The sequence below is a fragment of the Halictus rubicundus genome, chromosome 14 (genome assembly GCF_050948215.1).
Source record: "Halictus rubicundus isolate RS-2024b chromosome 14, iyHalRubi1_principal, whole genome shotgun sequence".
NCBI lineage: Eukaryota > Metazoa > Arthropoda > Insecta > Hymenoptera > Halictidae > Halictus > Halictus rubicundus.
Genome location: NC_135162.1, coordinates 11,591,022 through 11,607,367, shown reverse-complemented (window position 1 = coordinate 11,607,367; position 16,346 = coordinate 11,591,022). Strand labels below are relative to the sequence as shown.

Below are 16,346 nucleotides of genomic sequence, written 5' to 3'. Positions count from 1 at the left end.
CCCGCGGGATCACCGTTCCGACGTAATTCCCGGGCTCTCCGGTGTCGTTTACAATTCACCCAGACATTATATCACTGGCGGCTCCGCGACGGTGCGGCTTGCGGTCGAAATGATCGCGGTAGGCGGCTTCTTGCGTCAAACTAATCGAAATTATGCCTTAAAAATTATTTTGCTCGAGACATGGCTAGGTTTTTCTTTGGGAAACCTGCAAACAGCGGTAGAAATTTTTATCAGATTCCAATAAGCCTCCTCTAATATTATAATAATTTCTAAGCTCTCTTTTATTACGGCATAATTATTGAAAATTCTATTAATTCTCTTCCGAGAGATAAAGTGTTAGAATATAAATTATTTCGTCCAATCGTGTTAAATACTGACGTAAAAAAGTATATCGTCAGTGTTTTCTCGATATATGTCCACTACACTATATTATATATGTCGCACACCGATGTACCCAACCCAAACATAATTGTTTACACTGGCGACCGAGGACACTCGAGCGTTGGGGCCCTCCACGCGGTATACCCTGCGAGAGTGGGGATAGTTCTGTGACTTTTATAGGCTAGATATTTGCGACATATATCGAGAGAAGACTGTACTCGCAACGAAACATATTTATTGGAATGAAACTTGGGATACGAGGACTACAAAAAGACAAAGCCAAATCTATTTAAAAGGTTAGTACGTCAAGAGCGGGAGCACCAAATATTAGTACGTTTCGGAAGTTACAATTTCCTTTATCCGTCGATGATAACAATGAACAATACCGTCACGTCCCAGATCCTCGAATGCGTCTTCAATTGGCATGATTCCTTACCAGCTGAATGACATTCTATTTGAGTAGCGTCCCATTCCCGACGAGCTTCCTTTGTCCCGTCCTCCATCTTTGAATTATAATTTCGTTTCTCCGTGTCAACGTGTGTGTCAAAGGAAACATCGCGGAATAGAACAAAGTATCCCCGAGCGTACGCTCGAAAAAAGATCGGAAAAATTCCTGACTAGTATGAAAGGGGGTACAGAGTGAAAAAGAGTGGAATGAGCTCAATAGGGATGATCCATAATTAAATTAATCTGACTTCATTGTATGCGCTCGTGAAACGGCTCTGCCAACTGTTCCAGTGTATAGTTCCGCTCGCCGACGTGAACATGCGAATTCTTTTCCGCCAAATGACGCCAGGCCACCCGTCGCCTTCGACGAATTTAATAAAGAAGTTCCCGGATTAAGCCGAACTTCCGTTCGCGCCTCAAAATCACATCCAGCCAGAGCTCGAATCGCCATTGTAGTTTTCGAAAAGAAATGAAAAACCTACTCGGGCGTTCTTACGTTCTGCACCTCGTCACTAATTCCAAAGTATCTTCTTTTTCCTCCGAAAGACAGCTATTCTTTGCTGAAGCATTGTGTGAAATCTTTTTTAAATACATTGGAGACTTTGCTGCAAAACTGGAAAAATTTTAACAAAATTCTACTTACTGGAGTTCTATATAGTTTTATATATTCCTAATTTAGCCCTCTCTAATTCTCGACGTTTATACCATCCTGAAACACCCTGTAGACGTATGGAATGAAGTATAGTTTACGAAACTTTCGTTTTCCAAGAGAATGGTGCACTCGAGACCCATGGTTCCTTCGAGACTTTTGTTCGTCGCGATGACTACTATAGGATGCAATAGAAAAAATGTTTGACCTTGAGAAAAGGATCAAGGTCAAGGCATTTTTCGGTCGATTTCTGGCGAGCAGAATCAGGCTACAGTGTGGTGACATATAATTTTGAAACACCCTGTAGCGAAAATTAGTGTGACGATATTTTTGGGGGTCATGAGGGACCCGATACCTTGTAGGGTTAATTTAAAAATATTTTTTCAGTCCATTAGTAACGGAACAGTTCAAAATCCGATCGCTAAGCAGCTCATCTCGCCGGAAGTCCGGTCTTGCAGGAAAGAGAATGGTAATTACTGTGATAAAAAAGTTGGAACTCCGATCGTTACGCTCCGATCTCTCGATCATGGGAAGGGAAGCGCCTCGATCTGTCTTTCCTGTACACGGGTGCCTATCGAGCGCCGCCCCTCGGCACTGAATTGCTTCTGGAACAGTGTTCGGAGTTTTGTATAACGGTGCGCAGGAGAAATTGTCAGGGAAGACAGGTCATTAAAACGGCAAGAAGTCGCGGGAAACGTCGAACGGTCTTCTCGAAGCAATTCAACTTCCGAGCGTTAGTCACGCCGAAGCAGCTCCGCACAAAGGATCACTTTGAATCGAAAACTTCCAGCTTCCAATGAAAGATTGCCATACTTCGGGCCCGAGGCTGAGGAGTCGACTCGGAGCTAGACTGTTTAGAACGCGTGCGAGATCCCCGGAAACTGTCTTATCTCTCTCCCGCATTAATCATTTTCCGATCGATGAAATCATATTTACTTCGGCGGAGGCGACGAATTCCAAAACACTCTACAAAATCGAAATAATTTATCCAAATAAAAAGTGAATGGTTAAAGCGCGCGGAACTGTTTGCGAAAATCAAATACGAAACGGTGAAAACAGTTGAAGCATTTAAATACGAAACAGCGAAAACATTTAAAGAATTTAAATACGAAGCAGTAAAAACAATTAGAGAATTTCAATACGAAACAGTAAAAACGTTCGGAGGATTTAAATACAAAACAGTAAAAACATTTAAGTATAACATTCATTTCATTTAAATATAATGTATTTGTTGCAGCCCCAAAGGATTCAGTATCTCCCAGCACGATTATTTTCAATTTCGTTTTCCGAACCAATACATCCAGAAAAATTGTATCACTGGCAATAGAGATTTTCGAATGAGTTTGATTATAGCAGAGGCGGTACGAATGTACGGTGATTACTCGATTTTTGTCCAAAACATGGGTCTAGCCATGGACATATATCGGCCAGGAGATTCTTTGATCCACGTGACCTTGCACTCCTCGACAACAAAGGTATACCCCGCGGCAGTGGGGACAGTTCTGAGACTTTTATCGGCTAGGCATTTGCGACATATATAGAGTGAACACTGTATCGTGTAAAATTTCTAGAATTTGTACGACAAAGGACACAGATAATTTTTAAAGATTTTTTTTCGATTCGAGTGCAACGAATAAGCAAAGGCTTACGCGCGCATCCGAAAGGTAAAAAATAAATTTGCGAGGCAGAGTTCGGCGTTCCCAAAACGCAACGGGAAAGCAATAGAAGCAATAGAAGCGTAATCGCGATACTTGTACCGCGTTTATCTCCCTCGACGGTCCATTAAACCCGACTAAGCGAGGATAATATCGTTCCATAACAGATGAGCCGCGAACCATGCATGTCAGCGATTTTCAGGGAATTTCGAATTTAGCTTGATCGCCGGTCTTTCCTTCCATTCGACCTTACATCCTTCCCCCGGATCTGCTTTTGCAACTGATTACATACCCCGATATCGTTGCTTGTTCGAAAAATACGGTTTTCGCCACAAAAATTTCGTCCAACAGAAAAGATTCATTTTTTAAACGCTTTTTACAATGAACACGGGGGTGTTGACAGATAAAACATGGTCGGAAATGTTGGAATCGTGTCACGACCAAAGTCAAATACATGACAAATCTGGAAAACATCAACTCGAATTTAATAATTATTTTTACACACCTTTTGTTGGTCGAAATAACATGTTCCGATATTTACTAATTATAAATGACGAATTTTTTGAACCTGTTAATAGCGTCGACACTGAACAGAAACTCGATACAGTGACTTCTCTATATATGTCGCCAAGGCCTGTATGATAAACGTCGCGGAATTATCCCCACCACCGCGGGGTATACCCCGTGAGTGACCACGAAGCTCTAGAGACCTCGGTAAACATAACACGGCTCGGGTATGTCTCCTGGACGATACATGTCACTGGCAAGACCCGTGTCGTTGACATATATCGAGAAGAAACCAACTGACAATTAACGATTCCATAGATTTCGGAATTAAACGTCCAGAATGACCCAATACCCTCTGTTCAATCTGTCCTCGTCGTTCAATTATCAAGATATTAAAAATAATCTGAGAACGTCACAGGTTCGAATCACGAAAATACCTGTGCGATTAAAAAAGGCGAATCAAGCGGAAAGTGAACCGATCGAATCGCTTCCAGCTCGCTCGCTGATCTCCGACATCATTGTCACACCCTGTCTCCCATCACAATTCGCTCTCGCTGCGAGAGAGCTCTTCATCGTGCGCGGCAGGGTCCTGGAACGGTGGAGTTTCCTCGTGTCTGCTGCCGCTGCGCTGGTTGCGGGTCGGCGGAGGGGAGGGGTAGGGGAGGGGCGAGGGTGAGCGAGCGAAAATTCTCTCTTAAATTTTCAGATTTTACGGCTCGCGGGTCGAAGCCAGCTCGTAAAACATTCGCGCCGTGAGAAACAGAAGAGATAGCTCGGCGAGAGAGAGAGGACTCGGGGGTGGGGGGAGCGGGGGTGTCGGAGCGAGGCAGGGGCCTCGGATCTTTCAATCTAGGCGGAGCGTCGAAGAAAGAGCAGGAACCCTGAGTCTGCTTTAAAATTCAAATTCACAACTTTTGCTTAAACGTCTCTTAGATAGCCGGGGTGGATGCCGTCCTCTCGGTCCCCGAGAAAACCGCGGCGAGGATCCGCGCGCGTAAAAACTCCGTTCTTCTTCGTGGTCGATCTCTTCTTTTTCTTTCGGTGAACGGGGGCAGGGGGAGGATGGGGAACAAAAAGAGAAGAAGAGAAAAGGGTTCGAGAGGATCGGGACGAGGACCGTGCGCAACGAGAGTTCGGATCCCAGCCAATCTCTGATAAGTAAATTGGCCCCGGGAATTAGGGGTGGCTCTGGCGCAATGCAATTCCGATGGTTGAGGTTACATTACAAGACGCGTGCCGGCGAAGTTTCCCCTCGTTACCGGGCCGGGTTCGAGATTGCCCGGCGCGCCGACGGCGCATCGATTACCGGCGAGACATCGCGCGTATGTTCTCCGACAACGGTGTAACCAGGCGGACGCGTGGACCCCCCCCCCACCGTCTTCTCTTCATATTTTCTTATGATGCAAATGGGGTAATTGCGATTATAAGACGAATGGAAAAGAGTGGAAGACAGAGAATCGAGAGAATTGACAATATACAGCCTCTTCTCGATATATGTCGCAAACGCTTGGCAGATAAGAGACCATGTCCCGCGGTTCGCCCTGTGCAGAAGAGGACTATCTGAACATAATATGAAGATAGTATATCGAAGCGGGGTCAAACGAGGTAACAAACACAGCCACTGCCATTCCCACAATTGAATCACTGTCTGCCGGTGTGCCGACTGTGGTGGCGAGCGTCTTTGCGCTTCCGGCCTTCTCATTAGCAGTCCCGAAAACCGTGAACAAACCGGCTCCCCTGTACATCGCGCTCGCTCGGTCCGAGCCGGAAAACAGTACACGCCGTTGCGATCCAACTGCAAATTGACTCTGGGCTCTTCCTGGAAATCAAAGGATAGACGGCGGCTCGCCCGGGCGAGAGATAAACACGCCGGCCGGAGTCCCGGATCATAAATAACACGCTATTCGCCGCGGATGCTTCTCGCGCACTCGACGCCGAATCAATACACCCGAGCGTTTCTATATGCGAGCCGCGGCAGGATATCGGCGAGCCCCTCGTAATTTCAGATTCGCGGAGACGGAGAGGTTACGTACGGTCCGTGTCCTCGTCCCGACGTCGGTTACCAAGCCCGGAAGAGGGGAGGAAAGGTCGAAAGGGAGGGGAGGAGGAGGAGAGGTCGCTCGTTGGAACCGGGTGTTGCGCTCCCGTGAACGTTCTCGACTCATATTGTGTAGGGGATTCTAGTAAAAAGTTTACGATCGTGCCCCCCGTCAAACACCCGGAAGAACGACAAAGCCCGGCGCTCTCGCGGACTCCGGTGCCAAGGTGGACAGCACGAGTCAGCCGAAGGGGAAAATGTAAAATGACCATGCCAATGAATTCCTGCGCCGGGACCCCGGCAAAGAAACCGTTGCCCTATTCGCTGCCGGCGCTCCAAGTATTGTCGAAGGACGTTGCCCGAGCCGGACCGCCCCGTTATTTGTGACTCTTCCGAGAAGATTTATCATCGAATTGATTCCCCTCGGTCGGATTAAATTCTACGCTCGTGCGCGGCGAGTTCGTTGACCCCCTGTCCCCCTCCTAGGGTTCCATTCTGTTTTTCTGCGAGGAGTTTGAATTTAAAATAAATAGAGTGATTTCTTGATATATGTCACCAAGGCCTGGGTGATAAATGTCGCGGAGTTATCCCCACCACCGCGGGGTATACGTGAGGGGCCAGGAAACTCGAGAGGCCTCGGACGCCGAGAAGTGTGAACATAATTTCTGGACGATACATGAAGCTGACAAGAGCCGTGATGGTGACATATATCGAGAATTAAACTTCGAATGGAGCCGGAACAATGGTGACGCAGATGCGAGCAGACGTACTGGGATATCCAGTGGGCATATCAGTGACGTTCTAAATCGCCCCGAGAAGTATTTTAGGGTGCTCGTTACCTTAATGAGTGTCGAGCTCCGAGCAAGTAACGCTAATCGGTGACGGGACTCCTCGTTATCGTTCGTTTTCCAGGAAACTAGATCGTTATGGCGGCCGACTAATTTAACTATCTCGCCTTGGCCACTCTTTTCTCGCGCGAGAAAAATTGGCAAGAATCTCCATCTCTCTCTCTCTCTCTCTCTCTCTCTCTCTCTCTCTCTCTCGTTGTTTAATTAAAAAAAAACTCCCTCCCCTGGAAAGCCGGCGCAGTTTAACGGATATTTTTAACGATCGAAGCTCGGAGTCCCGTGAAATGGAACGACACAATTAGATGGAAAAACTCTCCCGAACGTGAAAAATATTTTTGTTATGCGAAAAACGCAGACGGCTTCGCTTGCCGATTAAATATTTGCCGATTCTCCTCAACACGAGGACTGTTTTTTTCTTCTTTCTTTATCAGCTTCCACGTGTTATCGTGTCCGTCTTGGGAAAGAAATTGTCACGGTTGCTCGATCCGTGTACGCTATTAGTTTTTCTGAAATTTTCCAGCGGATGTATGTACTCGGCGGACACGCAGAATCGCGGTGAAAAATTTGAACGGGAACGGTATCGAATGCACCGCTCGAGACTGCATATCGTGTGCCGCGGGAAATCGAGCTAGATAATTTCTCAAAGCAATGCTTCCTTTGAAAGTTAAATCAGTTTGAAGTAGCACGACGTTACGTCCTGAATATCGATAAACAGCACGCTTTCGTTGCACGAAAGTTGTCTGGTTATGCGTCGCACGCCGGCCCGGAGCATCCTGGGAGAACGTCATTTAATTCTTTCCCGTAAACGAGCCTCAAAACGTCTACGATCTTACGCACAATAAAACACAAACTCTTCGTCTTAATGCTTCTTCCGAAAACCGGCTTCATAAAGAAATATGTAACTCGTGCAATTGTGATTGCTTCTACTCGAAAAAAGTCACAAGTGTACTCCGAATACCAATAAATAAATTTGCAAAATCCTAGAGGGAAGAATGTAACAGTTCCTCCGGAGAAAAATTCCTAAAATTTGATAAAAGTGATATTGAAAGCCACAATACCCCCCGAAAACAGACTCTAGTCAAAAAATACATAACTCGCGCAATTGTGATTGCTTTTACTCGAAAAAAATCACAAGTGTACTCCGAATACCAATAAATAAATTTGCAAAATCCTAGAGGGAAGGATGTAACAGTTCCTCCGGAAAAAAATTCCTAAAATTTGATAAAAGTGATATTGAAAGCCAAATACCCCCCGAAAACAGACTCTAGTAAAAAAATATATAACTCAAGCAATTGTGGTTGCTTCTACTCGAAAAAAATCACAAGTGTACTCCGAATACCAATAAACAAATTTGCAAAATCCCAGAGCAAAGGATCCAACAGTTTTTCCGGAAAAAATGGTTAAAAATTGCTAAAAGTGATATTTAAAACCACAATACCCCCTAAACGGAACTTTGTTTTATAGAATAATTTATAACATGAATAAATCCGTCCGAACGAAGGACACAACGGAGACAATTCTCGTCCGCAAAGAGTTAATATTGACGGATATACATAGCGTTTCCGAGAAGCGAATCAGCCCCGTTCGTCTTTTCGGTGGGAAAGATGTTTGAGTTTGCGTTCTCCATTGAAGTTGCCAGACAGTTTTAAGGTATACAATTAGGAAGACAACTGCTATACGTCGCCGCGTCCGTCGACGGTGTATTTCCCGTCGAGAACTACGCGCGACATAGAAGGCAGAGTTAAGAAGGAGGCGGCAGGTATTTCGGTACAAACCGTGGCAGATTAAATTTCCATTGCAAATTTCATTCGATACGGCTCTTCACCGACGTGACGATTTACCCCTCATCCCTCGGGTTGGTTTTCATTTATGCGACGGACGACGGAACGCGTCAATGTCTCCGCGGCGGAAAGTAATACGCGTCAAACTTCTTATCGATCCTCCCCGGGCGACCGTGTAATAATTTACGCGTTGGGATCGTGTGATGAACAGCGGCACGCTGGCGAACCTATAAATTGCAATTTTAAATGTTTAACTGTGCCAATGTACTTACAGGACACGTGAACTTTGAAAAAAGTGGCGTTTATCTTTTTTACTGGCTCATCAAAAAATCTGAAAAAGTTCATAAACAATACTTATAACTGTACATTGATACGGTAATAATACAAATAAGATCGCTCTTAAACGTCAATGCGAAATCTGCGTTTCCCCCGATCGTTTCGAGGTTTTGCATTTTTTATAACCAAGATCTTCAACTTAAAAATCCGAATTAATTGCAGTACACGTACCTGGGTGTATGACATCTGCCTCATTTTTTTCAGAATTTTTCGACGTGATCACATAGGGAAAATAGTCAAAAAAATAATTTTTTCCATTTTACCCCATAACAGCCCCCCGGGCAAGATACAGAGTTAAAATTTTGTATCTATGAGCTGTGGAATGGCTCGGCACCGAGCAAATTTACAAAAATAAATAAAACCAAGTTTTAGAAAAGTGAGAAAATATTTTTTTAATAAAAATTTGAGTGGGAATATTTAAGGTTTCTGTAGGAGAACGTGGGAAATGTCAGTCTCGCGAACGTCCTAGGGATGTCCAAAACGGACGTAGTACTATGGATGTTCTGGGATTCGTCGGGTCAACACGGGGAAGGAAAAGGAAGCCAGCGCAGCGTTCGAACAAACGGCGCGCGGATAATTTATTTGAATATCAAATTCCCCGCGAAACGTGGTTCCGCGATGTTAAATGTAAAATTCATAAGCTCGCGGCGCGGCGCGGCGGGACGGTTGGCCGCCGGCGCCCTCCAAAATTTTCTAAATTTCATTCAAGAGCCCCGGCCCCGAGTGTTTCGAGCTCGATACCGATCAAATTTGCATTTTCATCGCGCGAAGGCGCAGCGCGGCGAGCCACCCATGGCGGATACACGTGGGAGACGGGGCGGCTCGTGCGCCGTGGAACCACTTAAAAAAGCAACGTCAACCGGCATTATGCAAAACCACCGCCCCGAACCGAGGAATCACGAGAAACATTTTCATACCGGAAAGAGCAGTCGCTCTCCTTTTCTTCGGCCCGAATCCGCTCTCGTCCCGCGGGCTCCCGAACGGCCCGCGCAAACAGGAAGGAAAACAAGAATTATGATGGTCTCCCGGTTAAACGTCCACTTCCTTGATTTATCCGAGCCCCACGCCTGCGCAAACACGGACGCTCCCGCTGCTTTTTCAGAGATTAATCGGTGAAATTGGTTTAATCGGCTCGAACGTCAATCTATCTCCGCGAGTTTCCTCCAACGAGTCCCGAAATTCATCGAAAGGTCCCTTCTCTATTAACCCTTTGTCGATCAAGGACGAGTCGGACAGGTGATGCTCGAACAGAGTCCGCTAAACAGAGTTGAGTCTTCTGGATGTATTGGTTCGGAAAACGAAATTGAAAATAATCGTGTTAGGAGACACTGAAGATTGTTATACGCTATAAAATGTGTCTGTATGATCCCTTGCGGTTGCAAACAATACATTATATTTAAATTCTTTAAATGTTTTTACGGTTTTGTATTTAAGTTCTTTAATTGTGCTGCCGCGAGGTAAGGTCGCGTGGATCAAAGAATGGTATCTCCTGGCCGGTATATGTCCGTGTTTCGGACATATATCGAGTAAACACTGGCGCAGTTTTTTTGCCATGGTATTTGCACTTCCAGGAGACCCCGGGAGAAACGTTCCCGGGAACAATACTGTGGTATAGTGGAGAACAAAAATAGCGACGGGCCGAGTGGACCCGTGGACGTAGGACGAGCCACTCTGGGGGGAGGAGGAGGGGGTCGCGATCCAGAAAGGCAAGCAGCGCGAAATCGTCTTCGTGGCTCGCGAGACGAAATTAACTGAATTGGCCGCGCATGAGTGGACCCTCGTGACGTACGGGCCAGAATGAAAGTGAGGATACCGCTATGCAATCCGCCTCGAGTGGAGACGTTTAAAGCGAACGAGTCTGCGAACCACAACTGCCTCGGAAATTTCCAGGTCCGTTTACTCGTCGTCCGACAATACTGTCGAGATAAATCCGAAATTTTTCCGGGGCTGTCCCATCAATAAGATTATCCCAGATAAGACAACAATTGTTGATAAGCTTGTCAGTCATGAAAATGTCAGCCATCAACTGAGAATCAGAGTCGCCACGTCAGGTTAGTACAGTTACCCCCTCTCTGCCAGTACCGGATCAGTCACGTGACGCGTCACGTGACCGAGAAGCGTGGGGAAATGGCGTCGTAGAAGGGGAACGGTAGAGTGGGGGGCAAGTCTTGATCCGGCGACATTCCCTCATAAAAATTAATTTTTACTTGGAATGAAAAATTATTTTTAATAGCCGACAAAATCAAATTTTATTAAAGTATGCAGAAGGGAGATAACATATTTTATCTTTTCAATCAACGCGTTAAACATAGTCGAAACGCGATGTATTATTATTTATATCTGCAATTTTTCTCTAACCTAATCATTTTTACAACTCGTTGTAAACTTCTTAAGAATATACACTTAAAATATATATTCGAATGAAGGGGTCAGAGGATTATTTCAACGTGCCATTTTTGCAGATCGAAATCCGTATGTATGTATTCAGTTTGTAGGTTAGGTGAAGCGACAATTTGCGGGACGGCATACTGTATGTGCATATTTGATATAGATTTTCGGTTCGCTGGCACGTCAGAGGAAAACTGTCTCGAGGAAGCGAGTCGTTGATGAAGGACGTTAGTCGAAGAAGAGAATCGATCGAAATCGTTCAGGGGATCAACATCCAATGACCTTGACCTCGACTCATACGATGACCTTGGGACCAGCAAAACTGCGAAATCATTCGCGATTACGATGAAGAAGCGAACATTTTGCCCAACGCTTTCTGGTACTTTCGTCGAAATCGGTTGTACCAAGTTCGAGGATAATTGCGAGCCTTGGCGCAACGAGGTGACTAGCGTAACTCGGAGGGACTATTGAAACGTTCAGGAATCCAGATCCGTAAACATTGATAAGATAGGCGAGTCGGTATAGAGGCAGCATAAATCTGAGGGACGGTGACGAAACGACGATGACGACGAGAAAATGTTTCAGTCCCGTAAATATTGATACTGAAGAGCTGTTCCGAGCGGCGAACAATAAATCACAAGTTAGAACAATAGGGAAAGCAAAGGTTGCTAAACGGAGCGTGCTGCGTGATACTACAACAGCAGCCTAACCGCGTTATATTCGCCGTCTGTTCCCCGCTATCGAATCATTCTTCGTTCGCCGGTCGACTAGTTAATGTCTGTTCCGCGCACAATCGGCCATTATTCAATTACGTTCGCGCATCATAATCGAAGCACGTCGAGCTACGCGCTGTGATAGCAAAGTGATCTAAACAAAAAACCGACATCCGTCGGTGCAGTGACCTGAGAAAAGTCAACGGGTCAGAGGTATTTAGTTTGCATTAATTTCCGACCGGTGGGCGATTATCAACGTTACCGATCTCGCTGATCCTGTTATTACGGCGATCCGCGCGGGAGCTTCTAACCGGGCAAACAAAGATTTCGAGAGTCATCACGCTGAACAAATGCAGTTGCATAATACCCCGGCGATGACTACGCCGATTTCGAAATAGTCGTCGTTCGTGATTGGACGGGAATAGGCGTTATATCACCGGTCTCCTCGAACGTCAGTGCGATTCTGTTCACGGTGAACGTTCTTCGGTGTCTTCGGGGCCAGCATCATCATCCTGTCGCTCGCGCGATGACCTAGTATTCCTCCCCTCCCCTACTCGCCGAGTCTTCACGTGCATTCGACAACGGCTGCCGTCGCTGCATCCAGTCATCCGGTAGCTGTCGCTGTGCGAGACTACTCTAACGGGAAACGTGATCTCAAAGATGGCGGAGAACACGACGCAGAGCATGATCGAGCTGGAGCAGCTGATCGACAAGACGACCAAGAACCTGGGCAACGGTTTCCGTAATGTCCGATACGACCTCGAGTCGCCGAAAGACACGTTCTACCAGTCGAGCATGTTCTTCGTCAACATCACCGTGAACTGCGGCAACGAAGACCGAAAGAGGACCATTCGACTGGTCATCAAGAAACCGTCGTTGATGCACAAGGTCCGGGTCATGATGAAGTCCGACGCGCAGTTCCACAACGAGATACTGTTTTACAAGAAATACGCCGTCGGCCATGACGACCTGCCTATGGCCTATTACCTGCACGAAGAACCACCGAGCAAGACAGTCCTTGTCCTGGAGAACATCGAGGAACGAGGATTCCACCTGTGCCCGTCGAGGTACACGCGCAGATTCATTGCTACGTCTCTATGTTTCCGGATGACGCGTACAGCTGTCTAGCTGGTGTTCAATTATCATCCACGCTCGCAAACGCGAGGTGTTGCGCATGTTTCGCGCACGCGTAAAACGTCGTGTCTCTCTGCTGAATGAGAGGGGTGATGGATTTGATAATGTTTTTCACCGCGAGCCGCTTCGCGTCCCAATTGTCAGTAGCCTGGGGATTTCATGAAATCACGAGGCGAGTACCTGTGTTTTGAACCGACTGAGAGGCTGGCAGAATTGAAGGGTTTCGATTTGGAGGGGGAAAAATTATTTGAACAATTTTTAGTTGACCATTTGACGCATTTATCACAAAAATAAGTAGCCGTGTTTTGAAACGACAGAAAGGCTCAAAAGAATTGAAAAGTGCCGGCCCTCTAAAGGTCAAATACAGCGTTTACTCGATATATGTCCAAAACTCGGGCCTAGGCACGACGTATATCGTAGAGGAGATATCACTCCTCGGGGACCCAGGTCTCTCGACTTCCCTTTACCCCGCAACAGGGAGGGTTAAGGGTATACCCCCCGACAGTGGGGCACTGGGACTTTTATCGCCCAATCATTTTGGACATATACAGAGAAAATAGCTTCGCCCCGAAGTGACCGATACGGCATTGTTCCAGGTACAACGTCCCCATGGACTACTCAATAGCAGCGTGCCAGGAGCTCGCGCGGTTCCACGCGAAGGGCTACGTGATGAAGGAGCGACGTAGATCGGAGTTCTTCGACATCGTCAACAGCCTGCGTGAGTCCAGGTACGACGACGAAGACCCGGAAAGCGATATAAAGCCTCTGGTGAACCTCTCGACGCTGAGGAGCGTCGAGTATCTGCGCGAGCACGGCCGCGACAGGGACTTCTGGGCGAAAATGACACCGTTCTTCGAGGACATGTACGAGAACGTGATGGTCGAGTGCATCGAACCCGAAGAACCGCTGGCCACGCTGTGCCACGGCGACTGCACGGTGAACAACACGTTCTTCAAGGAGGAGAACGGCAAGCTGAAGGCCATGTTGATCGATTTCGCGTTGATACGGTACGGATCGCCGGTGATCGATCTGTCCACCTACCTGTGCCTGCATTGTGCCGAGCAACTCGACAAGGACATGATCGAGAACGTCCTTGAAGCGTACAACGACACGCTGATGCGGTGCCTCGAGGACAACGGCGTGAAGAATCGCGAACGATTCTCGTACGAGGCGCTGCACGACGAGTACAAGAAGAGAGGCCTGTTTGGCTTCGCGATAGCGTCCTTCTTCTTGGCGATGACCTTGGGGAAGTCCACTTTCTCTCCGGAAATCGTGGCGGAGATGGAACCGAACGAGAGGTATGAATTTTTAAAGTCGGTGGGCGGGGACGAGGTCACCGAGATCCTGGCGAACATGTTGCTCAAGCTGCGAGATTTCGGCTGCTTGGACCACGCGCTATAAGTCACAGATCTAGTTCGTTGGTGGACCATTCAATCTCTCAAATCTGGAGTTTCGGTGCCAATGGAAGTTGTACTGTGGATACGTATCGTTGGGGTCGCCGATCCACTTCGTCGACTCTCGGAACACCATTTGCCCAGGCGTGCTTTATACCATACCTGGCCCCTACCTAGTTAGGCCAATGACTTTAGGTCTGTAGCGTCGGACTACTGTCGAGTTGGGCCAGTGATGAGCACCTTTCCCCCACCAACGTCTCTTTCGTGCAGCGCGCACCTTCGCTGCGCAGCGGTGCCTCCCTCTCTCCCCTCCTACGTCCCAACATAATCGACTTATGGTGTCTATTCACATACAAGAGGCACCGCTGCGCGGCAGAGATGCGCGCTGCACGGAAGAGTCGTTGGTGGGGGAAGTAGGGGCCCTTACCGTGCCCAACACTGACTTGGGCCATAACTGAAGGCCACGTGAGCCGTTCACGGTGGGGATTAGGCGAAGCGAGGTGGGGATTAGGTGCGCCGAGTCTTTTCTCTCCGGTCCCCAACGACACCGTCCGTCCCCCTGACGGATGAACAGTATTGTATTGACGGAGTATTTTCCTTTGTTCAAAAATTCGAATTTTGGTTAATGTTTTGTCTATAAACAATTGGGTTAACTTTCCCGCTAGCTGGAACGAAGCAAGAAAAATTAATGAAATTGAATAGGCAGTGGATATAGAACTACTGCATTATTCCTGGAACGTTAATGACCGGTTTTTGCACAAAAGATTTATTTAATGAACAAAGCAGAATACTCCTTTGATCAGCAACGCTGACTGAGGTTAATGATTAATTCTTGAGGACAAAGTTTATTAAGATATTTTGCCTGGTATCTCTAGAGAACTGTTGTTATAGGTTATGTAGATTAGTTTGAAAAATTAATTGTAGATCTGTTAATGATATTTTTTAATGTTCGGTTTCGTAGACGTTTGTGTGATTACCTGACGATGTCAGATTTATTCGATGACGACGAGTCGCACGATTCCACGAGCTATTAAGTATGTTGCCACGCATCTTCTACCAAAATGAGGTATTAGGAGACGAACGTATTAGAGGCGATTAGGGTCGACCTGTTCTGGTAAGCGGTGACAGGAAGACGAGGAGGATCAACGACCTTGAATACATCAATGTGCCTGAGCTCGACTATAGTAGACTCTTGCTTATATTGCAATTATGATCTCGCATCGAAATTTGAACTCAATTTTCCCAAAAAGAAGATAACTAGATATCTCCGTTCTGGCAGAGTCAAACTCGTTGAGCAATAAACCGTGTAGGATATTTAACAATTACATAAATATAAGAAATATATATAAATATAATATACAGATACGATAAGTAGACTGCTGATATTTGTGCAAATCAGAGATTAACCAGTGCCAGATAAAAAGTTCTTTCTTGCAATAAATCAGTGGATCAATCCTGTAATGATTTTGGCGAGTTCCAAACACTATGTAAATATTCTTAAATTCTTTCAATTTTTCGACTGTATCAAATTTCACCTGTTCAGTTTTATGCATAAAATCCGCAGCCTAGAATACGATTCCGATAACAGTAATTTTTATACTACGGTCGAGTGTGTATCTGGCAATAAATAACTTACCGATTGTACCTGTGAATGATTCTGTGCTCGATCAAATTAAATTAATTTACGAAAACTACGTTAAAATCTGTGAAATTTAGACGTAAAATAATCCTAGCATTAAAAACTATTGTACTCTTTTACATTCTTCAGTATTACAACCTGTTTTTTTGTAAAAGAAGGTATACTGAAAGTTATAACACCAACAATAAATACATACAATTTTTCCTGGAAGTATGGTCAATTAATTCTCCAACGATTATTCTCATAAATAACGTTAATCAACGCTGTTATATAAAGACGAGCGCCGCGTAACTTATTCACTCCCCGAGCAAATAAAATATAAATGAAACATAATAAAAGATAAACGTCGATTAGATGAACTATCTTGACTTCGGTTTTTTTTTAAATTTTAGATTAAGAAAGTTATCAACTGTTTTTTCGAATTTCGAAAGCGCAC

General features: G+C 45.9%; 2 protein-coding genes across 2 annotated transcripts in view; one reads left to right on the top strand and one right to left on the bottom strand.

The window, feature by feature from the left end:
- The window catches only part of LOC143360774 (zwei Ig domain protein zig-8), a 446,034-nt gene that overhangs the window by 174,399 nt on the left and 255,289 nt on the right, over window positions 1-16,346 (bottom strand). The window lies entirely within an intron of this gene.
- On the top strand, window positions 12,350-16,120 carry LOC143360772 (uncharacterized). Its single transcript, XM_076799899.1, has 2 exons — window positions 12,350-12,810; window positions 13,474-16,120. Exons 1-2 carry the CDS (start codon window positions 12,404-12,406, stop codon window positions 14,276-14,278), a joined length of 1,212 nt encoding a protein of 403 aa, XP_076656014.1. The 5' UTR covers window positions 12,350-12,403; the 3' UTR covers window positions 14,279-16,120.

Excerpts from the sequence above, each read along its gene's own strand:
- LOC143360772 (XM_076799899.1), top strand. The coding sequence starts at position 12,404 with ATGGCGGAGAACACGACGCAGAGCATGATCGAGCTGGAGCAGCTGATC. Across the intron at positions 12,811-13,473 it reads TTCCACCTGTGCCCGTCGAG|GTACAACGTCCCCATGGACT; the intron begins GTACACGCGCAG and ends GCATTGTTCCAG.